The sequence below is a fragment of the Coturnix japonica genome, chromosome 18, assembly GCF_054131305.1.
Source record: "Coturnix japonica strain WE chromosome 18, WE-NBRP24, whole genome shotgun sequence".
Taxonomy (NCBI): Eukaryota; Metazoa; Chordata; class Aves; order Galliformes; family Phasianidae; genus Coturnix; species Coturnix japonica.
Window position 1 is genome coordinate 14,236,827 of NC_140680.1, and position 27,070 is coordinate 14,263,896.

The following is a 27,070-nucleotide window of genomic DNA, read 5'->3' on the forward strand; positions in this document are numbered from 1 at the left end:
AGAGTTGGGTGACGGAGCATCCCACCCATCCAGCCAGGATAGTAAGTAGGTCTTTGCAGCTCAGGCTGGATGTGTCCAGCAGCACTTCTCCAAGGGGAGCCATCAGTACCAGGTGTGCAGAGGCCTCTCCCAGCAGGAGATGTGCCATATGGAAAAGCCGGCCCCCAGGCACTGGCTGCAGAACGGTTCTGCAGGCACAGTGAGAGCTTGGGACATAAGGGAAGAAGGAGCACGAGGAGGGAAGGATCATCTGGCATGGACACCATCCCAAGGCAGCCTGATGTTAAAGGAGTCACAGCATCACAGGACTGTTTGTGTTGGAAGGGACCCCAAAGCTGTATCAAATGTACAAATCCAGCTGTATTGTGGCTGTCTGCAGGGATGGGGCTCTGCCACCTCTTGGGGTGACCTGTTCCAGTCTGTAGTTTAAATTTCCACTAATGGTCACATCAGAAAGCAAGGTAAGGATGGATGGAAGAGAATGGGGACAGTGTGATTTGAGCTCAAGGTTCAGTGAATGGGAAAACCTTCTATGGTGATTTGATTCTCTGCTTCAAGTACCTTCATCAGAGTGTAGACAACAAGGTGCCGGGTACTGACCCTTTCACCAAGATCCTGCAAGAGACGTGGGGGGATGAAGAGGAAGGCGGGTCCCTGCAGAGAGCAGGGCAGCTCCTCACCCCAATGGAGACACCCCAGCATCACCCTGCTCCCCCCGCAGCTCACGCATCCGGCTGCCCCCGCTGAGCGCAGCCTCCCCCCGTGCCCCGGGAGGGGGATGGGGAACAGAAACACCTGGTGTCAGTGCGATCCTTCTGACCCGCTCCCCCACCCGAGACTCCTCAGGAGATTAAACTCATCTCGCTGATGCTGAACTCTCGCTGCCGCTCTCGACCCCTTTTTCCCCGCTTCAGAGCCGCCCACACGGAGGCCGGGGGTGTCTCTCCGCAGCCCCGCGTGTGACCCCCCCGCCGTCCCTCGCTCCCCAGCAGCTCCATCACTCCTGCCACGTGCGGGCTCTCGGCTCCCAGCGGACCCCGTCTCTAAGCAACGTGGTGCCCGGGAGGCAGATGCTGCTCACGCGGCCGCTCCGTGCGTGCGTGGGGCTGAGCGCGGGGCACAGGGCAGCTGCTGCCGGCAGGGAGGGGGCTGCGCGCCCCCGGCTCTTTGTTCCCCAGCCCTGGGATGGGGGCCGTGCAGAGGGGAGAGCGGGTGGGACGCGTGGAGCCGAAGCAGTGGCCGCTGCCCCATGTTTTGAGGCCCAGGGAAGGGCAGGGAGCTGCGAGGGGTCTGCAGCACCGCTCCTATGGGGAGCAGCTGAGGGAACGGGGGCTGTTCAGTCTGCAGCAGAGGAGGCGCAGGGGGGACCTCATCGCTCCCCGCAACTCCTTGATAGGAGGTAATGACAAGGGGGGGTCCCGCCTCTGCTCCCTGGTAACAGAGATAGGATGAGGAGTGACGGCCTCGTGTTGTGCCAGGGGACGGTCAGGTTGGATATTCGGAAACGTCTGTTCTCTGGAGGAGTGACGGTGCATCGGTGTGTGCTGCCAGGGGGGTGTGCCATGTAGGGGATGTGGTCAGTGGGAGCGGTGGGGTGGGGTTGGCCTCTGTGATCTCACAGGTCTTTTCCAACCCTAACGATTCTATGACTCAGTGTCTATGCAGTGTGCTCCCATGGCAGCTTGCGGAGCGTCCAGAGCTGCCTCTGGAAAGCAGCAGCACCTCGGGGCTGCACTGACGCCGTCCCATGTCCTGCAGGGCCCTGAGGGGCACTTGCGCTCTCGTGACACCGGGCACGAGGCACGAGCCGGGTCACTGCGCAGCACCGCTCCAGAACCAGCTGGGCACGGCCGGTGCAGTCTGGGTTTGGGTCAGAGGCTCCGCTGAGCGCCGGGTCCCGGAGCCGAGTGTCCGCCCCCGCTCCGCTCACGCCTCCCGTGCCCGCCCGGGGTGCAGGACGCAGCTTGGCCGCCAGGGGGCACCAAAGCGCGGCGTCGATCCGGCAGCGCCGGGTCCGGGACTCGCGGAGCGGCGCCCGATGGAGCGGAGGGACCCGGCGCCCCACGGGGGGAAACGACGTGGAGAACGGGTGAGTGCGCGGCAGCGGGAACACGGAGCTCGGGGCGGGCGGCGCGGAGCCGACGGAGCGGGAGGAGCGGGATTCAGTACCGCCAGATCCATCCACACCGGGACGGGACGGGGAGCAGCGTGCCCCGAAATGCCCCGAAATGCCCCGAAATGCCCCGAACCGCCCCCCGTAGCTCCGTCCGGCTGCCGCCCGGGCCGGGTTGGTGAGCGCCAGGCGTGGTTTCAGGAGCCGCTGCTGTCCGCAGAGCTGCAGCCCGGAGCTCCCGTCCCGTTCCCCCGTGATGCTTTCGGGCCTCACCAGGTGCCTCTGCCGGCTGCTGGCGGCGCTGTCGGTGCCGGGATGTCGGTGCCGGGATGTCGGTGCCGGGATGTCGGTGCCGGGATGTCGGTGCCGGGACGCCGCCGCCGTGCCGAGCTGTCTAATCGTGCCGTGCTGCCGGCCCTGCGGGTGGTGCTCGCTTAGGACCGGGCACCGCTCCTGCTCGGAGCTCTGCGTCTGCTTTCACTTCTTTGCCGACGGGCAATGGAAAGCAGGTCCCGGGATAGCGGAACATTCGATAAGCTGGGATGCTTTTCCTAATGTATTTTTTGCTACAATAAAGTGAGGTCGCCCCGCATCAGCTGTGGTTGTTCAGGATCCTAACCGTGGCCTCGGGCATCTCCAGGGATGGGGCACCGTCTCTGGGCAGCTGTGGTTGGCAGCGTGGTGGGCTCAGCACCCCTGTGCTGGAGGTGGGGGCCCGGCAGCTCTCATACCCCTGACTGCACCAGGGGGAGGCTGTGGTGGTCCCCCCAGCTGGCTGTAGCCCACCCATGGCTGCTGGTCCCAGGCTGCTTTAGGCCTAAGTTCAAAGGAATGCACCGCACCTGGCAGAGAGAGCCCAGCTCTGACAAGCTCACAGCTTTCTGCAAAAGAAAGTTCCCCGCAGGCCTGGATGGTTTCCTGCCACCTCCTTTGAGCAGCAACAATCAGGGAACAGGGTTTTGAACTCCGTCCTGAGACCTGGTGCTCTGGGTTTCCGTTCCAGCGTGAGATCTTAAGCCAAAAAAACTGCCTGTCCTGCCAAGGCCAACACAAAGCCCAGCCCTGGAGCGGCCGGTCAGCAGCGTGGCATGAACTCCCCTGCAAAACGCAGCCAGGCCCCTTTGATGTCCCTGCTATCCGTGTCCTTTTCCTTCTTGTTTCTTCTTTAGAAAGCCGTCACGCCTGGCACGGCCGCAGCCTGGTGCTGGTGGTGGGTTGCAGAGCTTTAGAAGATGCTCACACAAGTGCAGTGCTGGCAGCCCTGTATCACTTCTTGGCCGTGTCCTCTGAGCAGTGCCCTGCTGGTGGGCTGGGAGCGTGGCTGGGGCAAAGCACTGGGGCTCATGGAGCAGAGACTGGGGGAGCTTGGGCACAGTGTGAGGGATGTCACAGGCAGAGGGAGAGCTGCTCTTCTTGGGGAACACCCATCCCAGCTGCAGCCCCGAAGATGCTTCATGCTGCTCATTGGGTGTGTGCGTGGACAAGCTGCCTCCTCTGTGTGAGCTCCTGCTGTGCTGACCAGATGTCCTACTCTTTAGCGATGTTGTCCTATTTTCAAGTAGGTTAATCTATTTTTGCCTGGCCCAGAGTGTTGGACCGTCCTTTGCTGTGACTTTGCCTTTCTGTGTGTCCTGCGCCTGGTGGAAGATCTGCAGGTCACGATCCTGAGCAGCACGTGTCTCCTTTGGTGTGTGTCCAGGGGAAGCTCGTCTGGCCTTGCACAGCAGTCAGCCTGCTTGCTGCCATGGGAGGTCCTTGTACCCTGGGTGTCCATGTCTGCCTTCTGCATTAAGTGTTGGAGGACCTCAGAGGGATGGGTTGTGCTTCCAACTTGCTCTCAGGGTCTGAGTGTCCTCTGGCCATCATGTGGCACTGGTTTTTCTTGTTTGCATGCCTAGTCTTCAAGTGCCTGTGCTCCTGGGGTCTGGAAGAGCCATGAGAGCTGGGGAGGGAAGAAGGATTTGTAGGGCCACGAGTGAGGCTGGAGCCTTGGTCTGTAACTGGAAACTCAAGGCAGGTTGAAGCCCGTCGGGAATGACCTTACGTCTCACAAGCCTTGCTCTGGAGATAGCTTGTCTTCAGCGTGTAAGCCCCTACTAATGCAGTTCTGTGGCAGGGCTGGGAAGAAGGGGTGAGCATCCAGGGTGGAAGCTGAGGGCTGATGAGCTTTGGACCATGTCTGTGGTTATTTATGGCTTGCCAAGCAATCTCAGGCAGACAGTGAGGGTTAAGGCATCTCCTGTCCTGGGTTGACAGTACAGATCCAATTAGGCATGAAAGCCTCTAATTATTTGTCCCGAATTGCTCTGGTGGTAACCAAGGCTCTGCTATCTCCTTCCTTTGTCTGTGTCCCAGCTGGAAATGCCCCAGTGTCCCCACATCTAGAGCACAGAGCAGTGAACGTGGTGTGCGAGCAGAGTCAGCACAACCTAATCAGAGGAGACAGGCCCGTGAGTTAATGAGGGGATGGACCTGCTTCGTTAACTTTAGGGAACTCTCTAAGCCCCGTCTTGACAAAGGACTGAGGTTATGCGTGGCTGAGATAAGACCATGTGATGGTGGCTGTGCTGGGAGCTGAGTGGAGCGGCTGTGGCACAAGGAGGGAGGGGATGGCTGGTAGAAGGGATTGGTAAACAGAACTGCTCAAGGCAGGAGTGCTCCTCTCAAATGGAAGGGTGCACACGTTTTGAAGCAGGCATTTATACAAATAGTGTCTGTCTCCTGTGTGAGGGGCCAGCCCAGCGCTTCTGCCATTCTCTCCAGGTCACAGGGTCCCACAGAATGGGTGTTCTGCTGCCTTGAAGGCGCACCATGCCCTTGTTCGCAGTTTCCACACGCAGGATTTCTCTTTGTGTAGGCAGTCCTGCAGGCAGATCCTGCTGCTTCCACTGTGTCCTGGAGAAGGGAACACGGGGACAGTCCTGATGCTGCCCACCCTGGGGATGCATCCCTGGTGGCCGCGCTGATGGAGCACCGTGACCGAGCGTAATTCTTACCCCCAGCTTCCAACCAAGAGACGTGCAAACAGGACCTGTCTGTGCCAAGGAAAGTGCCTGTACTGCAGGGCTAGGGAGCAGCTGACACATCCTTCAGCCCTCTTGGTGTCCTTCCGCTGTGGGCCAGAGGTGCGTGTGCCAAGTTCAGAGCCCAGAGCTTCCTTCATGCAAATGGGGACGAGGAGGGTGGGCTCTTATTGCACAAAAACTGTTTCTTTTCCACCCACTTAAAAAGTGGAGCTATTGAATTTTAAACAGCAAAGACAAAACTGCCGAAGAAGCCTCTTCTGTGCTTGCCTGGTGAAGTCACTGATCGCAGTGGTGGGGGATCCAGGAAGATGCCAGAAGTTGGCCTTATTAATGACTCTGTTGTTGTCTGCTCTGGTTTGTTGGTCTTCACTGTGGGAGACAGTTTGTCAAAGTGACAGCTCTTTTCCCTGCAGGAGTTTCCCTGTGGGCTCCCCATGGGCAGGTCAGGCCGTTCCTTACTGCATGGCCACAGTTCCTAGAGGGGACTCTGGTGCTGGCCTCAGAGCAGCGCTGGTGTCATGGGCTGGGCCCAGGTGCTCTACATGAGTTCTGCCCAGGACCTTCAGCACGCAGCACAACAGCTCTGCAGTTACAGTTGCTTTTCTCTGCAGCCCGCTTCCCATCCCAAGCTCAGAGGCATCAGGCCTTCTTGCCTGTATTTTTCTCCTTGAACCACTTAGTTTTAAAATAGAGTAATTATCTCCCTTCAGAAAGGAGCTTATTCTTTTCAATCTAGGGCAGTTTGTCAGTGCAGCAATCCATGCAGCTCTCTTTGGGAGCACGATTGCATTCCCAGCATGGTGCCACATGGACATGCTCACAGGGAACGAGGTCACATCAGGGCTTAGGATGAGCTTGGGCCAGGGGCTCCGACCTGGCTCCTTGGGAGCAATTATATCAGTGATCCTGAGGCTGAAATCTGCCTGTGCTTCCCAGCCTCCATAGCCAAGCCTTGTACCACACAGGCTCTCTAGATGGAGGAGCTTACCTTGTCTGTGGATTTGTGTGATAAAATAGCAGAGATCTTCAGTTTTTGCCTATGCATGTATCAACAAGGGATAGACCTGCTGAGCTGGCGTAGGCTCTGGGAGGAGTCCTGAACTCATAGAGTCCCAGCAACCCAGAATGTCTTGGTTTGGAAGGGACCTCAAAGATCACTGAGTTCCAATGCCTGTGCTGTGGTGAGAGACCAGCTTTTACATAGGTCACCGCTCACAGAGGCTTCTCCAACCTGCTCCTAAATCCCTGCCCATCACCCCTATGTCTTTCACAATACTGAAAGTTTGCTGTGATTTGGGGTATGTTATTACTTATGAAATCAAACGATGAACGCCTGCAGGATCCTCTGCAGAAGCTTCTAGTGATGAGCTCAGTAATGGAGCGGATTCTGTCAGCATCAGCTGCCACGCTGGCAGTGGTGGGAAAGGTTTACATCCTCGCATTATGTAGATCTCCTAATCTCCTCCGTCTTGGGATCCTTCTGCTCTCACAAGTCCACAGCCTGCTGTTGTTTAATTAAAGAATAAGCAGAAAGGTGTTCTTAAGGAAAACAAAGCTGTTTTATTCTTCATGTGTCCTTGATGTCCTTCTGACGTCTTGTCTGAGGACAGCAGCTTTAAGCCCTGAATCTGAATATGTGTCTTGCAAAGCCCATCGTGTTAATTGAGAACAAAGCCATGGAACTCTGAATGTCCCACGCCAGGCAGACTGGTCATGATGTCAGAGCGGAGTGATGCATCTTTTCCTCCTTCACCACCAGTGGCCCATGAGGCTCAGGTGATGTGGCTGCAGCTCATGTTCAGCTTCATCTTTGGAGCCTTGTGTACCTGTGCTAAGTCAGCTGCAGCAGTAACCACAGCCCTTACTGTGCTGTGACATATGGGCAGGAGAACCAGTGAAAGGTCTACACAGTGCATCCCAAGTCACGTGGAAAGGTCACATTAATGGTTATTTTCAGCGTAGCAGAGAAGCTGAAGACAGATCTGGCCATGGAGGCAGGTTGCTGCCCGTCTCTTGCCTGGTGTCTGCCATCTATAGCATCTCTGACCAAGGCAGGGGAGCGTTCATGGATTAAGCTCCACCACACTCCTGTACTGGGTGAACTCAGTGACATTATGAATTTGTCATATCAGAGACTGACATCAGCAGAGGTGAAGTGAGTTGGTGCGGATCTTCGAGGGAGCCAGAGCTGTGGGGAGAGAGAGGAGCGGAGCCCAGGAACACCATCAGGCCACGTTGAAATAATGTGTTGTGCCCTGGGAGCACCTGCCTGGTGCTGGGTCTAACGGGAGGTTTGCAAACAGGAGACAGCAAGGACTGAACCTGACATCCCATGAGACTGCTGTTCACTTGTGCCCTGGTTTACCAGTGGACACCTCTTCCATTTTGCATATAACGCAATCAGTTGTATAAATATTTAGTCACCCTGTTGGGAACATTAATTATAAATAGACACGAAGCTTCTGAAAGCTGCCTGTAGGTCTGGACACCCAATTTCCATTAATTTTAATGAGATCCAGACGTCCGTATCCCATTCGTTGGCCTTGAGCATCTCGAGCAGGAGCTGACACTCCACCCGCTGGGATTTGCCAAACCATCACAAATGCTGCAGACCCCCGCGCTGCCCTGGTGCCGTGCTGTTGTTCTCTGCTGAGGATGGCTGGGTGCCTCAGAAATATTCCTAATAAGTTCATTTAACCCACCCTGTTAGTGCCCTTCCTCTGCCTTCTGCTGGCACTCTAAACCAGCCCCCAGCCCCAGCCCCCAGCCCGCATGGTTTCTGATGGGTTGGCTTTGATGCTTGCAAATGGCAGCTGCGCAGAGCAGGTCTGAACGGGATGATTGAATTATCTGACTGATTAAAAATGTGCTGCGGCTCGGAAGATCTGACGGCGAATATTCGCTTCGGCGGCTGACAGAGCGCATGCACGTAGAGTGTGTGTGTGTGCATTAAAGGAGGAATGTGACAGGCACCCGCAGCCGCCTGCAATGGCAGCTTCTTAAGCTTAGCATCCTTTCCAAAGCTCCTGATCTTCTGCGTGATGCTCGGCAAAAGCTGAAACTCAGGGTGGTTGCAGAGATAATGATTACTTAGATAGACGTCAGCGGTGGTTTAGGAAATGGGAGTTGAGTTAGAAGGTAGAGCAGGCTGGGAACTACTTACCTGCTCCCCTGTTCCATATGGACCTGTGGGCTGATAAGCTGCTGCTGAAAACACAGCTCCTGTCCTCTGCGTTGTGGATGTGCCTGGTGAGAAGGGCTGTGGCCATGTGAGGATGGAGGCAGGGTGGCTGTGGCTTTGCTGCTGTCCCTGATGGGAGCTACAGTTGTGCTGGTGATGAGAGGTAGCAGCCACCTCTCCAGGCATATCTCAGCTTCCTTCCCAGTCCCCATGCAGTGAATTGACCCTTCCCAGTGCCTCACGGAAATTCAGCACTGCTCGAAAGTAAGCAGAACATCTTGAAGTGAAATGAGCAAGGATATAACGTAGCAGTGTTTCTTCATTGATGAAATACATTTTATCAGCCCAAGCAGTTGATGCTTTGGTGGGAGAGTTTTATACAGGAGAAGAAAAATGAAGTTGTGAAGGTTACAGCTGTAGTTCTTCATTGCAAAAGGTCTTGTGCTGATAGTTTACTGAAATGGATTTCTTCTTAAGTTGTTTAACTGCTCTTGGTCTCTACCTGCAGGAGATTGCTGTCTTCTGCCTCCCAGCTCAAAAAGGATGAGGCATTAGGCTACAGCTAATGGCTTCATCATGAATAGTTTCAGTCTCAGTGCAGCTGTCCAATGAGTTGTGCTCACTGTGGTGACGTTCGCTATCTGTGATGGCTGCGGCCACGTCACTTCATGCACCCCATCCCAGTTCCAGCAGTAATTTCAGCAGGATGAGTGCTACACCCTTAGCAGCCCTAAGGGCACACGTAGGTCCTGTCATCCCATGGGGTCTGTGTGTCATCTCCCCATCAGCTACACACAGCGTCCTTCCTATTCAATCTGCCATGGCAAGAAGGGGTGGGCTGAGCAGGGAGGGTCCCTCTTCATGGCTTCAAGCCTTCATGCAATGCAACACTCTCCTGGCTGTGGGAACCCCTCACCCTCAGCTCTTCTGCTCCCTGTCTCTCCCAGTCAGGTGCCAGCTCCGGTGTTTGTGGAACCTCATCATTTACATGTCCATTCCCACTGTTTTCAGGCTTTCACCCATAGACAATAGGATGTAAATGAAGTTTATCGTTCCGAAATTGGTTTTTAGTCTTTCTTTCTCAGTTCAAAATCTTTGAAAATTAGAGCCATTGCATTTGTTATGAGCCTAAAGGCACTGAAGAGTGGTCAGTTTTCCTAAGCTGAGAACAAGAAATGGTTGGAGAACTTGAACAGAAAACCTTGTGATAAAGAAGGTTGTTAGCAGAACGTTGATAGAAGCTGCCTCCTCCCCAGCAGGCACAGGATTTTGTAGTTATCAGAGATATTCTGAGCTAACAGTCTGTCATTGTTAGGGAAGACAAAAGCAGCAATAATAATAGTAATAAAAAATATAGGAAAAGCAGAGAAATGATAACGAAAGCTACGAATTAGCTGTTATGCAATGGAGAGAACTGGAGGGCTAACTGGAAAGAGCAGTCGATGGAAATTGTGTTCACTGGTGTTAAGAACTATAAGTGAGCGTGCATGTGTGTATATTCAGATGCATGTATGTCCAGAAGAAAATAAATGCTGTAGGTTGTTGTGGGTATCAGAGCCCTCTGCAGCACCCAGCGGGGTCGGAGCTGCCTCCCCTCCCATCTGGCTGCATCACAGTGTCTGGTACTGAGAGCTGGTGAGCCCCAGCTGGAACTACAAAGGATTTGCTGTGGGATGATGCAAACATTTGCAGTGTTTTCATAGAAAAATATTGAGGAGAAGGCTGCACAGCCCCCCGAAGTGTCCTTGTGTGCTGTGAGCTGGGCACAGCTGGAAACTGCCTGTTGGAGGGATGCTGAGGTGTGGGTGCTGAGCTGCAGCCAGGGTGGTTCTTGAATTGCCAAGGGGGGTCAGCAGGACCTGCAGGCAGCAGGTGGGGAGGTCTGGCTTCTCCACACTGGTCAGAGAAGCCTCGCAGAGAGCTCAAGTTTATCAGTGCATCCCATAGAGGTGCAGTGTCAGGGTCACAGTCTCACATAGTTCACCCGATGTTTGCTCCCATCAGCCTGGCCGGAGTGTCCCGTGCTGTGCAGAGTGCTGCCAGTTCACTTCCATGTGTGCTGTGTGCTCTGCAGCCCCTGTAATGCTCCCCGGTGTGTTCCCATTGCTTGGGGCCTGGGGGGCGGGCCAGGTGTGGAGGGAAGGTGACCCCTTCCAGAGGCTGCTCCCTTCCCCAAAGAGCCCATCTGCACTGTTCACACAGGGGGCAGATGGACAGCTAGTCCAACATCATCACAGTTTAGGAGTTTTCTTAATTCTAAGAACTGTGATGACGTGGCCGAGGTGTGTAACAGATCAGCAGACAGTCCAGAAGAGCTCGGGTTCAGTCTTACTGCAGAGCACTACAGCTGATAAGGACAAGCCCAGCACCCCATGGGACGCCGGGAGGTTCCTCCCCGAGCCCAGCTGTCGGGGCGCTCACAGCCAGGAGCAGTGATTGATAACCCAGTTATTTGCAGCCCCATCATATTCTCAGGAACTAGAACTTCATTTCTTGTGCCGCAGATGTTGCTTCTTAGGAGCGGCTGCGCAGGAATTGGATTTTGCTGCTTTCCTTCAGACCCAACTGTACAACAGGCTGATGAATATTGATCACACTTTCTTTTTTACCCCCCCACTCTGTTAAAGCTCTCGAACCTGATAATTGGTAGATTACAAATACATTAGAATTGATCTGGGAGAGGAGCACGGCAGAGATCTGTGACAGCGTGAGGGGAAGGAACCCAAGGGAGGTTGTCAGCCCCACACCTGGACCTGTCCCTGTCCTTGCTGCCAGCCCCAAGCCATGTGCCTCCCCTGCACAGATCCCTTTGTTCACACGTGGGTTTGTTGGACAAGTCCTGGCTATAGCTGCAGGGTGGCTCATTACATGGTTCATTACCGCGGCCATCCCTGGCACACAAGCCCAGCGCTGTGCTGCGGGTATCCCAGCTGGAAGTGTATCTGGCCGTGCTGTGCTGAGCTGCTCCAGGACATTACTTCATCTTGGTGTTTGGATGCATTGCTATAGATCATAATGATATTTTCAATTCCAGATGTTGGGGATTTATCTGCTTATTCAGCAGTGTGTGTTCTCTGGAGTCCAGGGAGTGGTTTTCTCCAGGGAATCATTGGACCTCTTTGGGACTGACCCCAAACCCTCCCTCCCTGCTCACAGGTCCAGCCAGAGGTGACAGCCCTTGGCCTGCTTTCAGCTGTTGGAGGGGAAGGAGGCATGTGAGGTGCAGAGCTGAGGGCGGGTGGCCGTGGTGGCCTGCTATGGGCTGTGCATGGCAAGAGGCTGTAAAGAGCTCTTGTGGTGCAGTGTGCTCACATCGAAGGAACTGGCCGAGACCTCAGGAGCCCTGACCTGAGTGCCCGTGGAAACCTGGGTCACTGCAGCCACCAGCTGTCTGCAGGGACAGGAATGGGGCACACAGAGCAGGGGAAGTGCTGTGTCCCCATGCCAAACCACCCTGCATCACCAGTGGCCCTGCTGAGCCAGGCCCCTCTGCTAGCATGTAGATAAACCATCGCCTTTGCACACAAGGGCTGTCACAAGGGAGATGTGTCAACCTGGCTAAAGAAATTCCCAGTGATGGTGATCAGGCACGTGGTCTGACCCACTGTGGTGGGGGAGCAGGCAGCTCTGGAGCGAGATCTGCTGGTGGGCACACAAGCAGCCCTGCTACTGAAGGCAGCAGGTATGGGGTGGGACAATGGGATGGGATGGGACAATGGGATGGGATGGAGAAGGGATATAATGAGGTGCGATGGGACGGGACAGGGTGGGATGGGACTCAGTGGAGTGGGATGGGGCTGCAGCCCGGTGATTACCAGGGCGGAGATCCCTCTGATCTGCAGCATGGAGGTCTGCACCAGGGTGGGTCCTGCAGGCATTTCCAGCTCTGCACGCTTGTGCATGGAAGTGTGCCGTTGTAAAAGTCACTGTGTGTATCTGGCAGGATTTCAGGCCAAAACTTCAAGCCAGTCCGAGGCAGATGGGTGATGATTTGCTGGCAGGGAGCAGACCTGGTCCCCCCAGGCTTTGCAGGGTGCTTGTGGGAGGATGACCCCAACACCCCACGGCCACTGACAGCATCTGCGAGGGGTGAGCACAGCCTCCCAGCCCCCAGCAGCCCAGCTCCTGCCCTGCTCCTGCGGGGCTTTTCTTCCACCCTTCGCCTGGGTCCATTCACCATCGCTCCCTGCCTCCTCCCCCTCTCCGTCCCTCCCACCCTGCACGCTGAATCCCGAGCAGTCTCTTGACACCTTGAGGGAAGGCTGGGAGGTGTAACCACTGCCGGCGAGAGAGGAGAGCGGGAGGGAAAGGAGAAGGAAGCCAATAACAGGGTCTAGGAAGGTGGCGGAGGGGGAGGGATGGGGCCACTCCTCCGTCTGTGGGGCTGCAGATTATTTTGCATGGATTGTTGAAGAGAAAAGGGAGCTACATTTGTGGAGGGACCGAAAAATAAACAATTCGTTGCTTGGGTAAGTAGGAATGCGAGCTCCCCTGCTCTCATTGTCATGCAGCACGTCGATCCCCCTCCTGTTTCCTTTAATTATACGGGTTTTGACTCCTGTTCGGATTATCTGACGCGTCAGCTGGGTGCTTTGGTTGCTGGAGATCGACTCGTCCTGGTGTGTGTGTGTGTGTGTGTGTGTGTGTGTGTGTGTGTGCATGATGGACACCCTTTTCCAGCTCTCGGTGTGGTGTCTCCTCGGGGATGTTACACTACGATTGGTGTGCACCGCTCCTGCTTTTAAAATCGGTTCATCCACCCGTTTATTGGAACAGCGAGGCTGTTGGGCAGCTAGAGATTAAGGGGGGGCTGTTTGATCACAGCCCTCACTCGCTGGGGGCTGCCCGGCTTTCTCCCCAGCCCGCCGTGCTCGGCATTATATTTTATAACAAAGCTACATTTAAAGATCAATTCGGCAGCGGTTATTGCATCCAAATTACATGGTTGTCATGGAGATGGTACAGAGAAGCTGAAGTGATATGACTGCATCTGGATGGAGCGGGGCCGCGCCAGATCCTGCCTCGCCTCCCGTGCCTTTTTGTCTGCACTAGGTTACAATTGCTTTTAATCGTGAACGAGGCGACACTGTATTAGAGGATTTAGAGGTCAGGCTGCTGCGAGGGGTGTGTGCTGGCCCCTCCAGCTCTGTGTGCTCATCGTAATGGTTGTATCAGCATCTGCATCTCCCTGGGCTTTTTTTTCTGCAAGGCTGGGGAGGGGGATGGCAGAGGGAGGATGGGTGGTTTTCCCAGCACAGCCAGGCTGGGGTACTACTGGGAGATACCTGCCATGCCCACACCTCCCTGCTGCCTTCCGTCCTAGGGGACAAAAGGGAAGGGATTCTCTGCTTTTGGCCACGTTTCTCTTCCATTTTGCCTTAACTTTTGTCATATGAGGAGCTCTTCGCCCGCCTGTCACTACAGTGGGGGGACGGCATTTGATTTTTGTTATTATATTTGTTTCCTTTGCAGCCAGTAATGTGGATGTGTTGGCAGTTGGGAAAGAAAATCTATAATGTATGAGAAAGAAATCTTCCTGCCTAAGGCCAGCTGGAATACAAAGCGTGTCTCCGTGGGAAGGGCACGTTGTGTGCTACAGATGTGTGTCTCTCAAGCGGCTGGGGCTAAATCACAGCTTTGTGCCCATCTTCATTATTTTGGGTGTTAGACTGGCTTTAGTCAATATTTAATCTGAGCTCATTGTGAGCTTGCACAATAAACGTGTAATTTAGAGCCTAACTTTATATCTATAAAATGCTTCGGGGACGCATGTGGCATTATCTTCGTAAACGTGATTTCACCCTTCTCTGTAAGGCCAAGGCTATTGTGGGGATGTAAATACAGCAAGAGGCATTGGTGGAAACCAGCCCATCAGAATGGCAGTGTTTCTCTAATTGTATCACTAAACATAAGAGAGAATTAATTACTAGGATAAACAGAGCTGTGTAGCTGTTGGATCAGGGTAGTATTTCCATGGAGTTCCAGGCCTGCATTGTAGTAGCTGGCATCACGGCTTAAATTCCTCCCATGCCAGTAGATAATGTTTGTAGCCAGGAGTGCAGCACATTGTCAGTGGGTATTTTTGTATAAAAAATAGGTAAAATCCCATATCCTCACCAGATCATCCATTATAAGAGGTGCAGAGTGTGTGGTGTGGCCAGGGTTTCCCTTAACCTGTTTTTTCCTGGAGAAGTCCAAGCAAACAATGGATGAAGTCTGAAAGTGGATGGCTGAGTCCCGAGGGGAAGTGGGAGAGCCTGGCACGTTCTGTCCCCTTCCTCAGTGAGTTTTCCCACTGCTGCAGATCCCTCCATCCCACACTGCCTCAGGTTTCAGCCCACAGTGAGGTTTGCTCCTGCCACCAAAGTGCTGGGCTGGGCAGTGGTTCCTGCTGGGGGAATGGCTGTGTGGAACTTGTATGAGCAGAGCAGACTGGGTGGTGCTGCCAACAGCCACATCTCTGGAGGTCCACTGAGCTTTGCTGGTGGCCAACACTGTGCTATAGAGACGCCTCCTTGTCTGACCTCCCCCAGCCTTCCACCCTTTGCTGAAGGTGAAAGATCCTCCTGCCCCTTTTGGCAGGGCAGTGCCATTCCCAGGGATGTGCTGGGACCGGGTCCTGTCTGGGCTCTCAGTTGTCAGATGGGTCCAAACAAGTTGTGCCTCCTGCACATGATGCTCATGGTGGTTCTCCGTGGCAGTTACAGCAGAGGAATCACAGGCCAGAGGGGCAGGTCTGACTCCCTCCCATGCTGAGGACAGGCTCTTGTCAGCCCGGACAGGTGCTTCATCCCCACTGCCATGCCATCCTCAGGGGCTGAGTGGCTGAGGTCTCAGTGCGGTTCTTCCCTGCCCCTGGGCAGTGCCTGGTGTTCACTCCTTCCTATCCGGCCTGGTCCCTTCACATTCTGGGTGTTCCTGATGTGCTCTTTCTCCTCTGAGCTGGCCTTGCCCCTTCTGGGTTCTCCCCATTGTGTTTTCAGTACTGAAGGGCTCACAGCTGGATTGGGTGGCCTGTGTGCTCCCTCCCAGCCATGCAGCTGAGCTCCTCATCTCTCTGGCACTTTTCTCTGGCTCTGTGATGGAGACCTGAAACCCTCCTCCTCAAAAGACAGAGCCTGCTGGTCTGCATTGGGGGGTGAGCCCCAGCTTTCCCTTTTAGTGGGGCCGTGTACCTCTGAGTTCTCCTGATGAGCATCCAACAGGAGAGCTCACATCAGACCCAGGGACTGACAGCTCTGTTGTTCACCAACCACATTCTGGAAAGCCCAGAGAAAGCGTTGTGAGCTCAGCGTTCTCTGTAGCTCCTCCTCCCTGGTGTGATACTTGTCAGGTTTGTTTGATCCAGCTGCTGTTGTGTGATTTCAGCACAAGTTCCTCCCAGGTCCAGGCAGATTTCTGAGGATTTCTGACCTGGAACTGCAATTTCCATCATGTCAATAGTTCTTCCAAAAATTCACAGACTCCAGCAAAGAGCCGCACAGTGATGGGGAGGGGATCCCTGGGGCTGCCTTCCTGCCTCTCTGCAGCTCCTGCCCAGGGCTGGATCATCTGGGGCCAGCTCAGGGGACACCGCTGTGATGCTCTGTATGATGCTCTCATCTGCTTCAGGAATTTTCTCTGCATTTGGGGGCACAAAGAGTGGAAGTGGATGGAGCTGCACTGGGATCCCAGAAATTGGGGCACTTTCTAGGAACAAAAGCAAAGCAATGGACAAAACTGAGGTGATGGACACAGCCTGTCCAAGCAGGACACAGAGAGAGCAGGGCTGCTTTCTGACCAGAAGGTGATACGGGATGCAAGGGATGCTGCTAAATTAAAAGAATATATTTGTCTTCAGTGCTACGATGGAAGCTATGGGAGCGGGCTGGAGGAAAGTGAGAAAGCTTTATTTAATTAGATTATGGGCCCCAAAGGCTTCAGACTTAAAAAAAAAAAAAAGAAAGAAAAAAGAAGGAAGATTTTTGTAATTGAGGATGGGGTTCCTGCCAAGTGGTGTTTTAATGAGCATTTAGGTTTCCTCTCATAAGTCAGCAGCACCAGGGAGGGGCTGCTATTTATGCTGCCCCTTACCAGCCTTGAGCTTCCCAAAGCAGGAGCTGGCTGCCTGCAGCTGGGATCCCAGCCTTCTTTGGAGAAAATGCGTCCTCTGTCCTGTAAGGCTGCTTATCCAGCTCTCCTGGTATCCTCCAGCAGCTAAAGCTCTTCTTTCTCCATGAGGCAGCTTGCACCATTGCACAGGTGAGAAAACTGAGGCAGCAGATAATCACAGTCTATGTAAGCACGAGCAGAACGGCAGGATATCCACTGCTCTCCAGATTACAGCAAACTGTTTGGAGTGCGCCTTGGTGGCATTTTCCCTTTAATTTTGCATGCTATAAAAAGCAGAGCTTCCTGGTCTCAGATGCATCATTGTCTCGGGCTGCACGCTCCTACAGCAAGTCTAATGGCTGTGAGCCCGTGTCACTGTGCTGCTGGGTCATCTGATGAGCCGTGCCAAATGGCATTCATCTCCTGAAGCTTTTTTCTTGTCTTTACATCGAGCTTCTTTCCAGCCCGCCCCTCTGGCCGCCCTGAGCCTCAGCTGAAGATGTCATTCGGTGGTTCCCGGATGATGTTTAAATGCAACAGTATCTGTAGAGCAGGAGAAAGGCTCGGAGAACTCCAGGCTTTAGAAAAGCCCTCTCAGAGCTGATGTAGCAGCTGTCCTGCAACATTCTTACTTAGAGCAGGATGCCTTGCACAGCAGGAGAACGGGAGAGCCCTGCAGCCCAAGCAGCACGCTGTCCTGATGCAGTGCTTTTTGCTCTCTTAATTCCCTCGTGGGGAAGAAATGGCCCTGTCTATATAAAGCTGCCTTCAATCAGTGCATGAGCAATGCCTGTTAGAGCTGTCCTCCTTCATCAGGAAAATCACACTCCTATTGGCGTGGTTATCCAGCATGTCCATTAAGGGCAGATCCAGCTTCTACACAGGAGCTACAAAATGGCTCCATCAGGTTCTCAGTGCTATTTTCTGGGCAAGAGACTCATTTTTCAAAGCAAGTCAGTGTTAGCATTTCATTCTGCTCAAGAAGTCTGTGCTTTGGGCAGCCAGCAGTGTGAGCTGGAGCTGCTTTCAGCTGGCTGTGGGGAAGAAGAAAGGTTTGCAGGTTCACAGTGCATGGATTACTCACTTGCTGTCTGTCCTGCAAATGCAGAAGCCTGTCTGAGGAAAGCTGTGCACAGAGGAAGTGTTTGCAGGCTGAATGTGGGACGCAGCGCGGTGTTTTCTGGAAGTAGGTGTCTGCAACATAAACAGCAGCAGCTGGGACTGTTGTCCCGGGTTGTGCAAATCTGGCTGGAGAACACCAGAGTGTGATCTGCTCGTAACACATTTAATAGAGCTCAGATGCAGTCTTCGTGCTGACTCTGAAGCAGGGCTGGGGGCTGAGCTCAGCTGGAGGTGTCTACATTTGGGTGAGATGAGTCCCCCTCAAAGTGCTTTCCCATGTGTTTGAGCAGCTTATGGGAGCACTGAGTTCTGAATAGCGTTGCCTTGTTAAAGATAATAACAACTTACCACATCCTAATGGAGCAGTGAAGTGCAGCTTTTCTTTTAGTGGCTCTGTCCCAGTCTGAAGTACTGGAAATAAATATGTGATTATCTTTTCAATCATTTCATTGACTCTGTGCAGTCTGGGCGCTTGAGCAAGACAGGCAGCGCTGTACTATATAGGTGGGATGTAGCAACCAAAATGCAGGTGGGCCTCCAGTCTTTCTATCCGAGTGAAAGGTGCTGGGAGAAGGGAGCAGGAAGGTCCGGCCTGCAGGAACTTTGCCAGCTCTCAGCACTAATGTGGCACCTCCAGCACTGAAGGATGCAGACTCTCAGAGCTTCCTCCATGCTCTGCAGCCAGAGGAATCGGTTCACAGAGGGGAATGCAGGGAAAAATAATAAGTACGTGCCTTTATTTTTCCCCTTCAAGTAACTGCAAAATAGTGCAAGCAGGAAAGCTGTTAAGGGTTTAAAGCTTTATGGTCTTCTCAAAGCGAAAAACTGCCGTTGTTTCCCCAACATGAAGTTTTGCAAGTCATTTGGATGTGAATGAGCACTAATTGCTCTGCAGGCTCCAATAAAAATACAAAATAAAGAGCTGTAGGGTTTGGCTTCAAGAAGAAATATGTTCCACGCACAGTGATTTCTGATTACCCAAAGGCTCTTTTTTTATCATGTAGCTGGTTTATTTTAGTCTGTGGAATATGTTTTATCCATGGCCTCTTTTCTAGGTTGGAACTGAAGGATATGGGACCTGTAGTTTCAACTGACAGTGATGCGTGGAAACCTCTGGGATAGTACAGAGCCAATGTGTGATGACTGTGGGTACCCGGGGGGCTGTGAACTGTAAGACAAGCAGCAGCCAGTGCTCACCTTTCCTTGTTGAGCCAGGTTTTCCTCCAGCCCAGGTGAGGGCATCAGATTGCTCCTGTGTAGGTCTTTGGTATGCCCACATCTGGGATTCACTGCATTGCCTTGATACTCTTGGAACTTCAATACAGATAATAGAGAAAATCCAGAGAAAGAGAAGTGATGAACCTCTGGGTGGCTCTGCTGGAGTGGGGGTTGGAGCAGATGGACCCAGAGGACATCACAGCACAAGAAAGACATCTACAAAATGAAGGTGATCGTGAGGATTGTGTGTGCCTCCAGGTTACAACACGGGTTCACAAGGCCAGGAGGTTGGTGGCACCTGACTGGCAGCACAGACACCTTCTGTCTTTCCCCTTGTGGCAGCTGACACCACAGGGCACCAGTAGAAAACCTGGGCCAGGCCATAGGCTGCAGAACTGACATCTGCCTGAGGCTCCCAGTGCCCCTTCCTGGTACTGACACTCTTGTAGGTCCAGTAGAGCGAGGAGACGTTCTGGGTGTTTCCTTTAGTTTTGATAAAAGACCCAGAAGGGCCAGTCATGCTCCATCCTGCACCTTTCAGTCTCCTAGTGCCCTCCTTCCCCCACAGTCTGCACCCCACCATACTGGGAGCAAGCAGCCTGCCCTGCCACCCCCTTCCCCTTCCTGCCACCCCCCTTCAACTTTTGGTCTTGACTGCAGTTGTCCAACATGCTCAGCATCTGCTTACTTCCTACTTTACCTCTAGCACCACAAGAGGCACACAGAATGGCTCTTCCTCTGCGCTGTCCCTGTGCCTCCTGCCCTCTCCTTGGAACCAGGGTGAGAGCACAGCCCTCCTGATGGACCTGTCTCTGCCAAGCCCAAGGGAGCAGGATCCAAAGCACGGGGACAAAGCAAGGCTGCAGCAGGGAGCAGCCCACCTCGGCTCAAGGGAAAGCTGGTGCTCCAAGAAGCAGCAGGGTTCTTCTCTGAGCGTTCCTTGTCGCAGCAGCCAAGCAGTTACACAAACTGAAGTGGGAGCCTTTCCAGTTCCTAATGCAGGAAAGAAAATTTAAAATAAATCATTTTCCACCAGCCATTCAGCTTCAACAAAAGCTGGGAGACTTCCAGAGCCGGTCCCTGAAAGAGCCACTGTGTGGTTTCCAGCCTCTCACAGAATCAGGGCAGACTTTGCTTCATCTCTGCGCAGCTTCTTTGGGACCGGTGCTTTCCTGCTGTGGCTGCCAGCCTGGTTTTGCTGGTCCCGTTGCCCCACATAGGCCAGCAAGTGCAGATGACTGTGAGTGCCTCGAGACCTGCAGTGTACAGTTGCTTCCTGGGACCCCCATCACACTTGCCGCCCAAGCACTCAGGAGCAAACCTTTAAGGCTCAGAAGGGTGGGACATTTCTGCTGTCCTTCACCAACCAGCTCTGCCCTTATCTGCTCATGGTCCAGTGGCCAGGCAGGACCCAAAGGCAGAGCCTGCAAGTCAGTGACTGTGCCCTAATGTTTCCTCCAGGAGTCACAGCCTCTTCCCAAGCACAAATCCACGCCATTCTGCTTACATGGGCCTTACAGGGCTGGGCTGGTCCAAATCATGGACCTGCAGCTTACCAGCTGTCCGGGTCACAGCAGAGCCACCATAGCTATCAGTGTGAGTAGCCCCAGGCAGGACATCTACCAGCTCATTCTCTTCTCCCAGCTCTTTTGTTGTTGTAGTTGTTGTTTGTGTGTTTTTGGGGTTGGCTTTTGTTATGTTTTCTGGAGGCTGGTAGCAGTGGACATGCGTGGGATGCCCATCCTACCTGTGGGGCTGAGGAGAGCAGCAGTCACTGAGGGGATGCTGAGGCTGCAGGAAGGGCAAGGCTCATGGTCATGTGTAGATCCATAGGTGGGAACCCAGATGTCACCTTACAGCCCTTCCTGCACAGAGCTTGACCAGATACTGCCTGCATTCAGTACAAGGCAGCTGGGTAACTCATTACATACCAGCTGTTCCTTTGGGCTTCTGGGCATGCTTCAAGGAACTGTCACCATCAGCATGGATTGAGTTGCTAGCGAGTTGCTGAGTAAGTCCTGAGTTGGTGCACATTCAGTTTGTCTAAGGACTTCAGTTGTACACGACAGCCTCCATCCACCTGTGTGTGCCACAGCGTATGGGTCCACATCTCAGAGGAGTCAGGAGGCTGAGAGAGACTGCTGGCTTTACTCAGAGCAGTGAGCTGGAAGCTGGGAGCCTGGCTAAGCACTCATCCTCCCCCACTTCCCCAGTGCCAAGGAAGAGCACGCCTTGGAGTTTAACTGACTGCTCAGCCCTTCTTCCAGAGCATAAACGTCCCACTTAGACTTCACAGAGGGCAAAGCAGAGTAAGCATAATGCAGTACCTTATGCATAATAACAGAAATATTGATTTATTGACATGAGGAATTGGATTAAAGCTAGGAGGGAAGAATGAGACTTCACATTTACTGAGGATTACCAACATTTCTTCTTAGCCCTGTCTCCTAACCACATTTAGCTTCCTGTTTTCTGGTTGCTTATAGCTGTGCCAAGCTTTCGTTATTGGACTGGAATTTAGCTTGGGTGGTATCTAGTTCCTGCTGAACTTACTGCAGTGGGAGAAGGGAGATGGGAAATTTCAGCCCAAACTCCTTGGCTGGTTTAAAAATGTAGACTTAGAACTACATTATTCAGCTCACGTCGAGAAAAAGACCAGCAGAGCTTTCCTGAAAAGGTTTCTCCAACAATCTGGATGTTGGTTCTGTGTTGAGTGTTATGCCTTCCCTATGGGAAAGTGTCATCATTCAGCTCATGTTACATGTCCAGCATTACTCCAGATTACAGTGCTGTCATGTTCGGCAGTGTCGATAGTTCTGCAGGTAAACTGATGGAAGACATTGCAATGGCTTGGTTCTGCTGCCAGTGTGCAGGAAGGAAGGCTGGAGAGAGGAGGCCTCCCTAAGGTTTCCTGCTGAATTCAGCCGCTGTGCTGCTACAGCTGAAAGTCAGGGAGGACCAATGTGTGCAGAGGGAAAAGCACTAGCAGGGCTTTGCAAAGAATGGGCAGTTTGGGCATGGGATGGGGCTGGGAAGCTGCCCGGCATGGAGCAGTGGCAGTGCAGCAGGTTGATGGGGTTCTCCTCTCTGTGTTTCACACTCTTTGGTCTATTATTGCTTGCAGGGTCGTGCCTCTGTCCACGTGCCTGGCTGCACCTAATGTGGGGATGCTGTGAGCTCTGTGACAGTAGGGGATGCACACAGATGCACACGGAGAAGAGGTAACATGCCTGCATGGCATCTGCCCCATCCCACATCTGCAGGATGAGAAACTGGAGGAGCATTTCTCCCCAGACCTTCTCCTCTGAGCTCCTCAGACCACCTCATCTCTCAGCAGCTGTGAATTGGACACAGGGAGCGCCTGGGTGCTCCACCTCTGCTGGGCTTTGCCCTAGGCACAGTTAGAAGGGGTTAGGGCTCCCAGAAGGGTCTGTCCCACTTAGCACATATCCACACAGCTCTGCCTGTGCCCAGCGAGTTTGGGCCCAAACCTCTCCTCTCCCTTTGCTCCTTTTCCAGGCACAGAGGAACCAGTGAGAGCAGAGGCGCATCTCAGTACCTACATCTTGTAGGGCCCTGCATTAACCAAACAACAACTTTACTGCTAATGAGAACTGCAGCTCAGCAAGCAGAGCCCATTCCCAGTGTCTGGGCACCCTCACAGCTTTGCAGAGGTGCTGTTATCTGTGGTTTGCAGAGAAGAAGCTGAGGCAGAGATCTAAGATCTGCCTGTGACATGAGGTAGGACCAGAACCAAGGGAAGAAGCCAGGATTCCCATCTGCTTTCTGTAACCAGTTGGGTACGCTTCCTTCTCAGGTGAAGGCACGCACAGTCTTAAGTTGCCCTGTTTTAAATTGGCTGTTATACCTCAGCCTGAACGCCACACAGAAACACTGGCTTCCAGAAGAGAGAATTTCTGCTGGCTCTGCGATCACTGGATTTCAGCTGTAGGGCTCACAGGGTTTGCACAGCAGTGTAGAGCTGCTGCCCATGGCTGAGGATGCTGCTTGCAAGACTTTGCATCAATTGACAGTGTTTGCCAATAAGGTCCATTTTTATCAAAAAGCCACTTGTGGTGCAGTGTAGTGCCCTTCCCTCGCCCGCTTAGAGAACATCTCATGGCCTGTTCAGCAGGGACACTTCTGCCAGAGCTTTAGCTGGTAAATACTTCAGCAGTACTTGTGTACCAGGAGAAGTGTTATCTGGAAGGGGAGAAGCTGTTTGAGATGTGAGTCAGCAGGGAGAATCACACAAGTTGGCACACCACAGCTGCTTAAAAGTGTTAAAAAAACTAAAACAAACCCACACCTGTGGTTTTCCCAGTGCCATCACAGAGGCCCCAGCTTTCAGTGGGCAGGTGACCAGCATGGGAGAAGCAATGGGGCCACATTCCTGTCCCCAGCATGGGGTGTATGGAGCTCAGGGCAGAGAGAAGGACGGATGCCTGGGTCCTTGGTGGCCTCAAGGGCAGGTTTTCTTCTCCAATCTCGGTGCTGGGTAACAAGCACTCATCCTTAAAGCAGTAAACCCAAATATGAACCCTCTCTGTTTTCCTCCTGGGGGGTGTATATTTTCCTCCCTGTTCCTGCCACCACAGCTGTGGCATTGGCTGCCACCCCACGGAGCTGCCACGGCCAAGCCAGCACTGTTTGATCCTCGGGGCTCTGGTGATGTGGGGTCTTTTCTCTTGTAGGTACAACCGCGCCTGAGCTGACCGCGGGGAGGGAGCCCGCAAGCACCGGGAGGACGAGCGGAATATGAGTGAGAGCAGGCACTGCCCGTTGTCTGCGGCAGCCCGCAGCGAGCTGCATTCCTCACAGCCTGCTGTGCAAACCCACAGCGATGGGGACGAGCAGCTCGGGCAGCCTGCAGAGCCCGCCAGCGGGACAGCCAGCCCCCTGGATGACGCCGAGCCCGGCCCAGCAGTTGATGAGTTGCGCCTCGGGGACCAACATCTGGCCGCCTCGACGGGCGAGTGGGAGCGAGAGGAGCGTGCCAAGAGTGACGGCCAGGGCTGCGAGGAGCCGGCGCTGACCAACGGCGTGGACACGGAGCTCGGCGGGGAGGCGGCGGGGCTGCAGCCGCGGGACGGCAGCGCGCCCAGCCCCAGCAGCGTGGATTCCGGGGAGGAGAGCTCCCCTGGGCCGCAGGCACGGAGCCGGGCGCTCAGCAAGGTGCTCCTGCGTGGCCTCCTGGGCTCCTCGGGAGCGCTGAGTATTGATGAGCCGGAGGAGCAGCTCGGGTGAGTGCAAAACTACCGTAGCTTTAGCTCGGTGCTGGCTTCTCTCTGCCGTTTCCCAGCCCTCCTTGGTCTGAGTTCTACTCCTCCCTGTGTAACTCATCACTTTAAAGAGCTGCAGCTGCTCTCGTGGCTGACTGTCTCGTTGCTCTCTTGCTCTGGGCTTCTTTCCCTGTTGCAAATGTAGAAAGTCTGTGATTGGAGCCAGTGTCTGCCCCAGATGTGCTGAGGCGAAGGAAAAGGCTCAGCGATCTCTGAGGGAGAGTGATGACTTTTGGGAGTGTCCCACTTGTGATCTGAGCTGCAGCTGCAGAACTTCAGGCAGAGTTAAGGAGAAAGCTGAGGTATCTGGGCAGGGCAGGCACAGCAGCCATGGGAAGCCTGGGGTGCCCTGGGAGTCCCTGGCAGCTCGACTAGCTCTGGCAATCCGTGGCCAGCAGGATGCAGCTTTGCGTCCAGAGGAGCGTGTTGTTAATAAGGGAGGGCAGGGCACTGAGCTGTGGTCCCCACTGCTCTGGTGCTGCCAGTGCCTGGGTGGCACAAGGATAGCTCAGTTTCTGCTTCATGCATGCAGCAAGGAGGTGTAACAGGGACAGGATGGCAAAGAGGGGCATTTGAATCACCTCCTGACTGTGCAGGCTTCAGGCTGAGCCATTGGCTCAGAGCACGGTCTGGAGCTTGGCCAAGAGTGTTAGTGGTGCTGGGAAGCTGCACAGCATGTGGGTTGACGGCAGGCATCCCTAATTCATTGCATCTGTAGCAGTTAGCAAGTCTCCCCAGCAGCAAACTGGTGGTTTGCTTTACCATCAGCACCAGTAGGAAGCAGCAACTGTTGTAACAGTCACAGATGAAGGTATTGAAGAGGAATAGGTGTCCAAGGCAGGCTGCTTCTGTCCGCTGATGTCTGGAGGGCCTGGAGAGCCCACCTCCATGCAGGCTCCACAAGTCCTGTGAGCTACTCTGTCAGCTCCTGGTTACCTGCAAGTCACTGGACTGAGGCACTGTAGAATTCAGTTTCTCTATTTCCCCATTTGAGGAAATAAAGTCAAAACTTTCGTGCTCGTGCTGCAATTTGCACTTGCTGTCTCCCTTTTTCCCCTCTTTCTGGTGTATCCCGCTGTTATGCCAGCACACCACTTGTCAAAGCCCCGTTCCACTCCTTGTGGCTGTTCTGGTTTGAGGTCTGCCAGCTTCCCAGGAGCTCCCAGCACTGGCCCTGCTGATCTCAGGAAGTTGAACCTCTGCAGTCAGACAGGGAGCTTCACCAGTGAACGACATGCTCTGCTTTCAGCCCCATTAAAATGTCAAGCTGGTAAATACAGGAATCCCCACCTTTGGCTTGTGAGACGCTCTTGGTGACTGCAGGTTGGGGACTGCTGCCTTTGCACACACATCTTTTCCCATGGCAATGTACAGCCATCGTGCATTTCACATTTCATTAAACAAAGTTGTACAGAACTCAGCAGAAAGCCCACAGCACATAGGTAAGAAAGTCCTGGCTGCCACCACGTCCTTCCTGATGGCTCCACCAATGCAGCAAACAAGGTTCTACTTTATTACAACTAATTAACCAGCAAGGAGTGAAATATAAACAACTCAGTGCATAAAAATCCAGTGCAGTTCAGTGGCAGTAAGTGAGTGCATAGCTCGGCATGCCTTGCCATAAGCAATAAAACAGCATTTCAGAGATGACTGAGAAAATCAGCACAGGCAATTAGATACAGCGCTACTTCAATACACAGAAGCTTGTGATTACAATGCAAATAAATATATGGCTCCTTAGTTAAGTAAAGCAATTGCCTTCCCTGCTGCGTAATACTTAAGTGCACAACGCTTCCCTGTGGGAGGCTGTGCTATGCTCACTCACAAGTGAGGTCTTACCTGATCTTCCTCCCGGTCCAGTGTGGTTGAATCAGATGCAGGTGGCTGCCCCTGGGCTGCTCTAAGCTGTAGGAAGCCTGCTCGCCCTCCCTGGGAGAGGGTCTTCCCTGGGACCGTCCAGGGAGGGATGTGATGGGCTTGTGGCTGTGGGTGCTGGAGGCTCATCAGCATCTGCTGAGCTGTCCCCTGCTGCAGCTCCTGCCCTGATCTCTGCTCTCTGCCACACGTGGCCTTCAGCAGGTGTTTCTAGGGACACAGGTCTCCTGACCCTGTTGCCTGCTATAGGAGTTCAGGCTCAGGGAACAGACACAGGGCTGGAAAATACATGGGTGCCATCTGCTCATTGCTCTGCACTCACTGTTCCTGCCGCAGCTCACCAGGCAGCTGAGTGGGCACCCAGCAGCATGGGGCGGGGGGGATGGAGCAGCCACTTCACAGCACCCACTTGGGCTCCTCAGACTCTCGGGACACTGAGAAGTCAGGAATGTGACAGTGCCGATTTGTCCTCCCTTCTCTGACAGCTCTGGTCCTGGCTCGTTAAAAGCAGGAGGTTGTCCCCTCATGCAGACCCTCCCCCAGTGTGCAGGAGAGAAGGCTGGAGCTGACTTGTTCTCACACCTTGCTGTCACTGCAGGGGCATGTGCAACTCTGTCACCACACTCTTCCCTCCTCGCCAGGCTCCTTCCATTCCCAGCCATCCTTGTTGCTGATAGAGCTTTGACAAAAAATGCTTGACAAAGAAATGGTTTTTGCACTGCACTGAGGGTTCTTCTACTTTGAAAGGTATCAAAACGCAACGTCTCGGCCTTTCTGTAGATACTTCACCACTCCCCCATGTGGTCAAATGATAAATGAGTGGGAATGAATGACATCCTGCTTGGAAGCTGCAGCAGGTTTGGGGTACAGACCAGTTTTTTAGGGAAATCCTTTCCAGGGTGCAGGGGACTGGGCTGCCGCTGCCACCTTCAGCCACTCTGAGCTGGTTGCTGGGTTTGTTCCATCTGGAAGGGTCTCAGTTGAGCTCCCTGTGTGATTGTGTTGGGATGTGCCCTGGAACTGATGTCCCTGCGTTGAAAGCCAGGATAGCTGGGAGTTGCTTACCCAGAAGCTAACCCTGCAGGTTGGTACGTTTTGCAGCCTCTGTCATACTGCTCATGCTGTGCCTTCATGCCACAGGATGGCTGTAAAGCAGCACGGA

General features: G+C 53.7%; 1 protein-coding gene across 4 annotated transcripts in view; it reads left to right on the top strand.

Moving 5' to 3' along the window:
• The first annotated feature begins 1,988 nt into the window (after nt 1-1,988).
• Nucleotides 1,989-27,070, top strand: part of PSD2 (pleckstrin and Sec7 domain containing 2) — a 49,759-nt gene continuing 24,677 nt past the window's right edge. For 2 of the 4 annotated variants that reach the window (XM_085519368.1, XM_085519365.1), the window contains exons 1-3: nt 12,540-12,789; nt 21,876-21,972; nt 23,446-23,994. In XM_085519368.1, coding sequence (XP_085375494.1) covers nt 23,510-23,994 — 485 coding nt within the window. In that variant the 5' untranslated portion in view covers nt 12,540-12,789; nt 21,876-21,972; nt 23,446-23,509. Of the gene's footprint in view, nt 2,090-12,539; nt 12,790-21,875; nt 21,973-23,445; nt 23,995-27,070 lie in introns of those variants that run through there. The other 2 variants (XM_085519366.1, XM_085519367.1) reach the window with 2 other exon arrangements.